The following is an 11,823-nucleotide window of genomic DNA, read 5'->3' as shown; positions in this document are numbered from 1 at the left end:
TACCATTTGAAGTTGACCTCTCAATTCATCTACTTCAACATTCTCATACCCTTAATCCTTTTTTAATCCATTCAAAGAATTCACAACCACTCCCTTACATTAAATAGAAATCAAACATGAAAAAAATAATATTACTTCTATATCATCAACCCAAAAAAATCTCTAACTTATCTTTAATTTACCATGCAATTTCAAATAAACTATGAAGTGTGTCTCGCATTTTCGGACCCTTTCAAGCACTTACCGTTACCCATATCACGACATGAGGACGTCAGAATCGCAACACCTCCAACAGGCAACAACGTCGAGACAAGGAGGTTTCCGATGTTACTACGAGGCGATGTCACGACAAGGGTAAATACGATGTTAGGACGACTCGACTTTTTCCACAAGTAACTCATCCGTGTTTTACAACAAAGTAGGGTTACTTTTTCCAATTAAACTCTAATTACTCTAACATAATTCTAGTCATACTAGGTCACGAATTTTAGCCTATTTAAAGGCCATGTAACACTAGAATTTATATACAGAAAATACAGAAGGAGAGAAAAAGATTAAGAGAGAGTTTTGTGGGAATTTTGTGAGAACTTTCTATTTTTGGTTTGGATTTGTTTTGATTCTTCATCTTGTACGCTTTCAGTTTTGGTTATTAGTGAATTCTCATTTGCCCATGAATTTTTATTCTCTTTTTAGGAATTATCCACGTAAATTTGTATGTTTGACCTTCTCTGTTTTATTCGTTGTTTACTCGAGTCGATCTCAACACAAACTAACAAATTAATTGTAACCTCAAACAATTTAACAAATAAAATGAAACTATAATTTGGGATAAAATCATAAATCCAAATTTCAATGAAATAAATACCCAATTTTCAGTTCAAATATAAAACCCAAATAAACATTAAATATGAACAACCATATTTACTCCAAGGCATATTGAAACTACAAATTGGTGCCCTCAATTTACAATAACAGTAAACGTTGCTTGAACCAATATGAGATTTTTTGAGCTTCCACCTTGACATCCTTCAGCTTCTTTGGAAAATGCTCTAGGTTAAGATATGGAAGGGGGAAGATGAAAGGGCGAAGCGAAATTTAACTCAATTTTAGTTAATTTAAATTTAATTAATTTTTTAATTTTGATTTTAATCAATATTTGTATTGGGATGAAATTCATAATTAATTTTCTTTTTCAAAAAAATATATTTGTTCAGTTTTTTCAATCAAACAAGTGTTTTTTAATGGGTTCCTCATTTTGCAAAATGAAAACAACTTATATCGTATTGCAATAAGTGGTCGGAGATTGGTTTCTAGGGTTGAGTTGGGTTGAAATCAATTTTTATTTTTCCATACTAATTTTGTGTTTTAAGTGTTGTATTTATTCTGATAAAATAGACTTTATTTTATAACTTTTTCACATTATATAAATACTTTTAAAATATTAATTTTCAAGTAAATAAAAGAATAATTTACCACTCTTATATATAAAAATATACAAACATTGTAATTTATTTGCACTTATTTAAATAAAAATATTTATTTTTACATTGTAAAATTAAATTAATTATAAATAAAATAAAATTCGATTCTGATGCACGATTTTTTAACTCTGCATTTTTATAAATGGTGTAAACACCTAAATTCAAATCAGTTTTTGATTTTATTTTTCCCGCCAAACCTTGTTCCACTACTCTTATAAATAGAAACAGAACTAAGCTGATTGAAGGCGGCCACTGTAAGTTACAAGCTGGGTCAACCAACACATGTACTACTTTCAGAAAACCTCAATGTGCCCTTGCACTTGCATTACCCCAAAACAGAAATGGTAAAATTATAATAGAGAAGGAGCCAAGAGGGGTTTATTATATTTCTCAAAGAAGAAAAGAATGAAAAAACAAAGATTTAGAGTTTTCCATTGGAGAAGGACTGACCAAAACTGAAGATCAGAAAGATATGTTAAGGCAGGAGTATACACTTAAGGACATGGCAGCATTGAAAAGAAACAGTTTAGGCCTCTGTGCAATTCCCATTCGTGTGTTAACTAAGAAGTACATAAATAGCTTAGGCTATCTTATTCTATGTATCACACAAAATTTCTTCTTCTCTATATTATTTGTTTCAGAGGGTACTTGTCTTCTTCCATACCACCAGTGATTTGAGGAACTCCATAACCTTCAAAACCCAACCGAGTCAATAAATTAGTAGAGGAATAAAAAAACTGAGGCACATGCAATTTTACTTCCCATTCTATGGTCGATTGAAGAAATTTGATGTATGTGCATGACCATCTATAACACAATCAAACATCTCTAGTCCTAGAAAGTAAAACAAAAGTACCTCTTGTGGATCCTTGAGGGAAAAAAATGCATTACTCTCCTTGGGCACGGATGAAACTAAAATGCCATATCCACAATTTCCCTCTCTAAGAACCTGTATAAACCAATGAACTCTCTCTATATATGTATTAATACAAAAAGAAATCTCAAGAATTTCGCCATCTATATCTTACCTTAAACGCATCTTCATCTGTCTGGTCATCTCCAACATAAATGGGAAGCACATCCTCACAATTGCTAAGCCCTAAAGCGTTTTTATTATTCTTCGTCTCATGTTTTTAACCATAGAAAATACTACATACTCATGACAATAGGTTAAAAGGACATACTTACCAAGTGATTCAAGAAGAAATGTAACAGCTTTCCCCTTATCCCAGTTGATCACAGGCCGAACCTCTACAACCTAATTTATGCAAATAATTTTAAGAAAAATAATGAATAATATTTTAAATAACTCAAAGCAGAAAAGAAACCTAGTCTTTAATTAAAGATCACCTTCCGCCCATGAGTCAACCGTAGACGAGGGTAGTTTCTGATGACATCATGGACTCGTTGTGCAACTACTGTCCAATCCTGAAAGGAAAATGCCTACAAGTTAACTTATCACTATGTAAGGAAAACGTACTTCAATGCTCTTCATAACCATTACCAACAACAGAAGAAAATAATAAACGCCTCTAATGCTAAGGGAATTTCAACTACTCTCTCACCTTCTCATCTACGTTTCGGTAATGGACAGAGACACAAAATTTATTGTTTTCAACTTTTGCTCCTCGGATATCCTTGGTGTTATTGATAAGTGAGTTAAAAACCTGAGACGGACGAGAATTCTACGTTAGAACAGAGAGGGAAAGGTCAGGGCATATGTATGGCACTCTTAAGAAAGATACACACCTCATCAATCATAGGTAAGAATTCACTAGCAGGCTGGAATAAATTAACTTCTTTGCCCTAAATTAAATAGAAACAAGATGAAAAAAAAATACTCAAGGGATGGTAGGAAAGAAACACAAGGTACCGTGCAAAAAAGGATAGAAAATTTGTAGCCCTAGACCTGATTATCGGTAGATCTAATGCAGTTAGAGTGGTCATCAAAAGATTGCCTAACAGGACCCATGATGTCCATTCCATGACTTCCAGCATAATTGAGCTCTGTTAGCCCTACAAACTCATATACCTGAATAAACAAAGACGAATAAAATAAATATTGTCAAAGAGGCAATATAACAAGTAATATGAAAAACAGCGGCAACGAAGGTGTCAAAATTATTTTAAATCATGGTCTTCAAATCACCTTGTCACGGCTTCTGCCACTAATTATTGCAGTTGGAAAGAATTGCGCCACATTTTTTACTGCAGCTCGCATCTAAATAAAAACGTTTCGGTTAGTATGTAATCAGTACAGAAGAAAGAAAAAGTGAGATGCTTGACTAAGAACGACTCTTACATCATTAGACATAAAGGCAGAATCCGGGTTGTCCACAATTGGTGAAAGAGTCCCATCATAGTCCAGAAACAATGCTATTCTCTTGCCTTTTGCTGGATTTGTAATTTGATCAAAAGATGCGAGTGCAGAGGGATATTTATGCTGCAAAGCAAAGGATAGAGTACGTAGAGTAGATTAATAACCCCTCTGATTGTATCAAAAATAAAGTCAGATAAGCAAAGAAAATCTACTACCAGCCATGCACGATATGCAACATCTGTATCAGTTGATTCAAGGTCATTATTGAAATCCCTAGATTTCTTATCAGGAGGGGATGAGGATTCCATAGAATCCAGACAATTGCTGGCACGAATATCAAGAATTCCAGCTTTCATCGTAGGAACAGTTAGAAATAGATTCTGAGAGATAGTTGCTCCTGAGTATGGCAACAGACCGGAAGATACTCGAAGCGTTGACTTGTTTAGTGGTGCAGGATCAGCAAGAACAAGAGCAGTGTGGTTGGATTTCAAGTCCATTGAATCCAGCCTCCTATCACTACTTAAACTGTAAAAGCTATTAGATTCCTTTAACAAACAATCCACTCAAGTGCAAAGAAACAAATTTCAATGTTCAATCTCAACAACCCTTTTCAGCCAACACTTTCATTAATAAAAAACCACCTCTTCAATGTTTTATTATCACTGTTGTTCGGCAAGCAGTCCATCAAGCACACAAGTCCTGAATACTGATATCAAAAGGAAATGTTAGAATTGACACAATGACGCTCTCAAGTTCGTATCATTTTGTTTTCAAAAGATATTCTTATCTGAATTGAACCTGTTCATCTCTCTAGGTTACTCAGCTATAATCGGTGTGCGTAAACAAGATCGGCATATTATAGGAATAAGAGGTCTGGTTAAGATTCATGTCTGGAATAACATCTGTAAGGAGTGAGAATGAAAAAGTGACCAGTAAAACAAAAAGAAAATTATCCAAACTACACAAAATGATGAACACGCGGTATGAAATATGCCTCACCAACCAATGAATTTCATAAAAACATAAGTGGGGCAAAAGATTCACAGGGGGAAAGAAATCTTGTGAACCCAATGGAGTCAAATATATGTATACGAAGCTGTTGAAAGCTGTTGTGATATTTTTGGTTGAAGTGCATGTCGCTGAAGCATCATGATAAAACATGTATACATCTAGGTAGACCTTGATTCTTATGACTCAAGGCACATTGTTTCCAATGAAATGTCTTATCCAATCAATCCTAGTGATTTATCTAATTCTAGCACTACGCAGTTTAATATTTTTTGCCTTGAAAAACACCACCGACTTTATATAATTTTCAAAACATCGATTGCCTACATGCATCACATAATCCAATATTTTATACATGAACTGGTGTTTACAATCTTTCCATGAATGCAGAAAACATCACTGTACAAGCCAACATTGGCATGTTAACGGCACAGAGATTTGATAAAGCTTAAACGAAACTACAAACATACATGATTCGATATCGATGACATCATGAAGTAAGATATCACCACCAGGAAATTACACAAAACCATAATCCGTAAGTGTAGGGGAGAAAAAAAGATTAACAATCACCTACATCAGAGTCAAACTAAGCAAGCAAAAATGTAGCAAAGCCTGAATATACACAAAAGGAAAATCGAAACAGCAGCATCCATTCATAAAATGAAATTGGCGTAATTGGTATAGAAAAATAAGGAAATGGTGGTTGTGTTGATAAAAAAGCCATTAATACCCCCACATAGTGGAGAGCGAAAACACGAAAAACGCAACCAAACAGAACCGGTATGGGAAAAACAGCTAAAACACAATGGACCCAAGCACGTTAGGAATCAGTAATTGAATTAAAGCATTATTGGAAAACAAATCCCACCATGCTTATGTTGCCCATCAATGAGTACCAGATAAGTCATGGACGGGGCCGTTCTATTTTTTTGGAAGATTTGAAGATTCAACTATTGAAAATAACCACATTCATGTAATAGCAAAGGGAGAGGTTGACAATAGATACATAAAAAGAAAAAGAAAAGAAAGGGAATATTACATCAGCACAACCAAACACAAGTATAAGGGCAAATTGGAATAGACATTGGCAGCATTTGTTTGCAGTAAAATAAACTGAACTAACCAATCATGCAAACATCTGACCCAAACAAAAGAAAATGTATATATCTATTCAAAGAAAACAAGAAAACCACCCATATATATATATATATATATATAAGGAAATTGGTTTTGACAAAAAAAAGAAAGAAAAAAACCCTACATTTTTTAAAGAAAAAGAAAGGAAAGGAACTTGATTGAAATTTATGACATCCACATAAAGTCTTGAATTATAATAATGCCACATTTGTTTAAAAACTCGAAAAAGCAGAGATTATTAGTGGCGATAACTTAAAAGAGCCAATCAACGGGACGACATTACATAGAAAAGCCAAACAAGGATCGAAACAGAATCATAAAATAAAATCGTGCACCAAGCTGAGAAACCTGGAAATCACACAGCAACGAAGAAATGAAGCCAAACGCACGCCGCGAAATAGAGAAGTTGAAAAGAGAGAAAAGGTAATCAACAAAAAGTTTAACGCGCCATTTCCTTGTTCAAGAAATGTAAAGAAAGCCTGAGTTAAGAAATTGACGACGTCGTAATGAAGTAAACTAAATGAGAGCCTTGATTTTACCTTTCCCGCCGGCCAAAAAAGAAGCAAAAAAAAGGTGAGTTGACGAGAGAGAAGGAGAAGGAGAATATCATAAATTTATAATCACCTGAACAGGAGAAGAAATCGCAGAGAACGTGAAGGAAACAACTTTTTATAGCTTTTGTTTATTTATAGAGACAAAATGTGATTTGCAAATCAAAATCCCGGTTGTTGAATCAGGAAACATAAGAAAACACCTTCAATTTGGATTTCCCATACTCTCCTTTCTATGTAAACTTCACCAGCGATTTGTTAATATAATTTGGTAAGTTGAAGGCATTGCTGACACCTGTAACAAGGTGGGCCTTAGCCATGTGTGAGTGTGTCGTCACTTTCAGTTATGACTAAGTGGTCGTTGGTCGGTAATGGGTCGTTGATTTCATCCCTATCATATTAATATCTGCTTATAATTCTACAATTAATTCACTGTGTTCAATCAAAACTTATTTATAAGTAAAAGTATATGCTACTAACTAAAGCTGTACCCGAATCTAGAGATTAATTGGCAAATTTAAAAAAGAGAATTGGTTATTAAACCTTGGGGTAATGGAGGAGAGAGTAGACAAAGTCAGGGTTGATATCTAGGAAATCCAAGCTTTCCTTTAAAGCGGCGTTGTTTGTGGTCAGTTTCCAACTCCAATTGCCATTAATATAAATCCTTCTTATTTATAGCAATGATTTTCTTAGGGCAACCATTTCCTACTCAAAGTAGTTACTTATATAATCTTTACAAAATCTAATCCTCTTTTCCGTTACAACATTATTTTATATAGAATATAAAGTCGACTTACTTATTTTTACATTTTATTTCCTGAAAAACGCTATCAAATAACCTAAGCTAGCTATACACGATGCTATTAAGAATGGGTATTCACTTCTACTAGATTCTCAGACTAATCCGGTTTCCATACCAACCCACAATTCAGCTAACATGTCTAGCTCACTGATATATAAATAGGATACGTGTTCACACTATAGTAGGATACGTGTTGCCCTGTATGGGGGCCTACCTAATTTTAGTACGTCAAATCATGGAACCGTGCCATATAAATAGGAAATTGGCTCCCATGAGAAGGACACAGAAATACTCAACAAATTGGTGCGATGTGCGTGAACAGACTTCCAACCATAAAAAAAAATCAGAGAAAAGATGACTCACCCTAACGAGAATTTTCATAGCAACTTCCCATTAGATCAAGTTAGAGGTTTTGACACCAGAAATCAACCTAGAGGGACGAACCTCTTCGCTTGCTGGTTTGCTGATCAACTAGAAAACTTAAGTAACTCAAGCCAATGAGGTGCTTCTAATTCCTTTGATCTCAATGTTCTTTCTAGTCAAGGGCCATCATTTCCCTCTAATTAGAGAGTATCACCATAGCAATTATTTGCTTTACAAGAGTAGCTACGACTAATGAAAGAACAAGCAGAATATCAAGTTCGAGCTATAGTAGTTGTTTCACCAGGAGCTGCTAAGACAAAATCAGGAATTGAGGAGAAAGATGCAATTCGACCATTCTGATCTCTAGGACAATGTTGCACCTCTCTAGGAGGAGGCTGTTGGAGCTCATGCAAGTCGTGGAAAATTGAGATGGACGCTTTACGTAGGGACGTACAGGCATTGAACCCCAATGTGTAGGACATGGATTGGTTGTTTTGTTCTAACAACCTTTTGGCTCTGGAGGTGTAACAACCCGGTTTTGACCCTAATCGGAACAATGGTTTCGGGACCATAAATTCGAGTCTAAAAAATATTTTAATATTATTTTATGTGTTTATTATGTGTGAATTTACTTGTGTGAAAATTTCGTGTGAAAATTTTATCGTTTGTGTGCTCGATTTTATAAAAGGACTTAATCGCGTAAAATGCAAAAGTGGCTAGCAATTTGTTAAAGTGCTATATTGCCATGACTTTTATAATGTGGGGTCCTTATGTTGATATTATACCATTAAAATTTTGAGTGGAATTTTATGGACATGGTTAGTTAATTATTAAAGTAAAATCATTAAGGTTAGTTTTGTAAATTAGTTAAATATGTTAATATAATAAAACATAAAATAAAAGCCATGCATGTTATTCATTTGTTTGGCCGAATGTGAGAAGAAAAGAAAGTCATTTACCTTGTTAAGGGTTCGGCACTTTCAAGTTTGGATTAAGGTATGGATTTAGTTCGGTTTTTGATAATTTTTATGTTTTTGAGATCGTTGCTTTGAATACTTCAAAACCCATGTATTAATTTTGTGAATTGTTGATGATTTTGAAATATGTAATTGATGAATGCTTGAACATTGTGATAGTTGATGATGAAAAATGAAAGAAATGTGATAGATTAACATATTTTGTCTTTGAATTTTTAGTGAATTTGAGAAATTAGAACTAAATTGTGAAAATGAATTCTTGAGGGATTAAAATGTGAAATAAATGAAATGTGTGGACTTGTATGAAGACAAGGAATATTCGGCCCTAGCTTAGTGTGGGCAAATTTTGTGTATTTTGTGTTTTGTGTAAAAAGGATTAAATTGCAAAAAGTGTAAAATGTTAGGGGCAAAATGGTAATCTTCCCATTTACGTATTTTTGGAATTAATTGAATGTTTTGATGAATAAAAAGGTTAAATTTGATTATGTTTAGATCAAGAAACAAAGAAAACGGATTTGGGTCGGGGGAAAACGAAAGTAATTGAATAGTCGATCTTGTCCGCTGATATCCGAGGTAAGTCTAATAGCAAATAAACATCATTACATTAGTATATATATGTTCTATAAGAAAAAATATAATGGTATGAATTGTATAAAAATGTTAGCCGAATGTATATATATGTTTTGAATTTTATAAGTTAAAATAAAATGTATGAATTGTATATATATGTGTTAGTCAATGTATATTTAAGTTTTATAAGTTAAAATAAATTCCGAAATTGATATATATTTAGCTGAATATATATGCTGGGTTTTGTAAGTTGAATGAAATTTAATGAATTACATATATGTTAGCCAAATGTATATATATGTTTTGAATTTTATAAGTTAAAATAAAATATATGAATTGTATATATATATATGTGTTAGTCAATGTATATTTGAGTCTTATAAGATAAAATAAATTGCATAAATTCTATATATATTTAGCGAATATATATATATGCTGAGTTTTGTAAGTTGAATGAAATTTAATGAATTACATATATGTTAGCGAATGTATGTATTGAATTGATAGGTTGAAATTAATCATATGAATTATATGTATGTTAGCCAATGTATGCTTTGAGTTCTATAATTTGAAGCTTATTGTATAATATATATATATATATATATATATATATAATAACCGAATGCATGTATTGAGTTCTATGAGCTGAATTTAATGATATGAACTATAGATATGTTATTCGAATGTATGTTTGCTACGAAGATTGGAATATAATTCGATTTTTGCCGAGATATGATTATTGAAAAGATTTATATGAGATATAAAGAATATCTAGATTTTCTTATAAAGAATTTTGTGAAAGACCAATTTCATATCCGTGGTATTCAGACTTTATGTCTAGCAGGCTTAATGCCGGTGAATTATTTCAGACTTTATGTCTAGCAGGCTTAATACCGGTGAATTATTTCAGACATTATGTCTAGCAGGCTTAAGACCGGTGAAATGATTCGGACTTTAAGTCTAGCAGGCTAAGTGCCAGTGATCTGAATCAGGTTATAAACCTAGCAGGCTAAGTGCCGGTGATCTGAATCAGGCTATAAGCCTAGCAGGCTAAGTGCCGGTGAATATGTTAAATTAAGTGATTATATGCATTTGATATATATAAATATATAAATGATTTTGGGTTATATATAATGGATAAGTATATGAACATTTATTTATATGTATTTGATGAGCATATAAATGTTTGGATCTATGTGTTTAGTGAATAGGCACATATATTGGTTGTTATGAAAATTGTTGAATATACATGTATGCATTCGGCACATGTGGGTTAGAAGTATAAATGTGCATTTGGTTCATGTAGTTGATAAATAAAAATATAAGCTTTTGACATATGTATTTGAAAGATCATAGATATGCATTCGATGAAATGCAAATGATAAGTATATTAGAAATTAGTATATGCAATTAATGATTATGTCAAGAACTTGATTATAAGCATATAATGTTTATACATAGGTTCGTTTATATGTATTTTAAATATGCTATAAACTTACTAAGCTATAAAAGCTTACTTTGATTGTTTTTGTCCATTTGTTTTATAGATAAAACCAAGTCTGCAGACTCGGGATCGTTAGCGAAGATCATCACTCTATCTACTATCTCGGTATTAAAACGTTTAAATTTTAACTTATGGCATGTATAGGCTAAATAATATTTTCGGAGTCATACTTTAATGTACTGTATATATATAATTAATAGCCATATGAAACTAGCTTATTTTTCTTACGGTTTAACTGAACTGAAATGTTATGTTTTGTTATAAAAGATTAAAGTAAATGTAAAATTCTTGAATTCTACTGAATGTCTGTGTTAAGTTGCGTTTTATCTTGTAACGCTTTGTAACCCTAATTTATCGACGATACGGGTTAGGGAGCTTCTGGTGTGGCGAAGTGTAAGGCTTTCTCGACAACTCTTAGGGGAAGCGCAAAGGATTGATACTTCTCATTACTGCAAGGTTCCATTCGAAGCTTCTCATAGTTGGGCCAAATGTTTTTGGGTAGGTTATGTACCCATAGAGCTATAATGAGCACCCCAATGAGGTTAATGTCAATGCGGCAAAGGGAAGGAGAATCTTTCCAGGATTACGTTAAGCGCTTCCATGCAGCCATGTTGGACACAAAGAATTTAGAAGATTAATTTGTTATTGATGCCTTCATTATAGGAGTTCAAAATGAACATGTTCAATACTCATTTATTGATAATAGACTGCGCAGTTTGGCAGACTTATATGAGAGGACACACAAGTTTGTCGAGGCTGAGAAATTAAGAGAGCAACTCGTGGTACCTTTTAGAGGGATGATAGGCAGTTTAGAAGTCATCAGAGTGCACGTGGCCAGCAAGGTCCTTCTTCTCAGAACCTACGGGTCCAAGGTGGGGGACAATAAGTGAGTTATTTGCAAAATGAGTCACCCAAGGCATTTCAGAGGCCCAAGGGTGAGCATAGGAGAAAGTATGTTCTCGTGGAAAATTTGAATTTTACACCATTTTAAATGTTTCATGTGCATATATTCTTAACAAAATGAGAAGCTTAGGAATTTTGTCCAGTCCACCACCTATGTGGCGAGTCAATTGAGGTTTAATTCAAGGGCCTGTTGGAAAATCAAGT

General features: G+C 33.4%; 1 protein-coding gene across 3 annotated transcripts; it reads right to left on the bottom strand.

The window, feature by feature from the left end:
* Positions 1-1,839: 1,839 nt before the first annotated feature.
* On the bottom strand, positions 1,840-6,721 carry LOC105788604 (trehalose-phosphate phosphatase A). 3 transcript variants are annotated; one of them, XM_052627441.1, is made up of 14 exons: positions 6,574-6,721; positions 4,600-4,703; positions 4,443-4,507; positions 4,017-4,326; positions 3,784-3,924; positions 3,631-3,702; positions 3,391-3,513; positions 3,231-3,287; positions 3,047-3,148; positions 2,832-2,909; positions 2,670-2,739; positions 2,510-2,580; positions 2,338-2,430; positions 1,840-2,172 (listed from the first exon to the last, which is right to left on the bottom strand). In XM_052627441.1, the coding sequence occupies exons 3-14, from the start codon at positions 4,484-4,486 to the stop codon at positions 2,119-2,121; spliced, it is 1,215 nt and encodes a 404-aa protein (XP_052483401.1). In that variant the 5' UTR covers positions 4,487-4,507; positions 4,600-4,703; positions 6,574-6,721; the 3' UTR covers positions 1,840-2,118. The 3 variants fall into 3 exon arrangements, with proteins under 3 accessions (XP_052483401.1, XP_052483403.1, XP_012471015.1); XM_052627443.1 differs by lacking the exon at positions 6,574-6,721 and adding an exon at positions 5,387-5,932; XM_012615561.2 differs by lacking the exon at positions 6,574-6,721 and having other exon boundaries at positions 4,600-5,932.
* Positions 6,722-11,823: the final 5,102 nt, after the last annotated feature.

This window comes from Gossypium raimondii, chromosome 2, assembly GCF_025698545.1.
Source record: "Gossypium raimondii isolate GPD5lz chromosome 2, ASM2569854v1, whole genome shotgun sequence".
Classification (NCBI taxonomy): domain Eukaryota; kingdom Viridiplantae; phylum Streptophyta; class Magnoliopsida; order Malvales; family Malvaceae; genus Gossypium; species Gossypium raimondii.
Note: the sequence above shows the minus strand (reverse complement) of the source record. Positions and strands in the feature narration are given on the sequence as shown.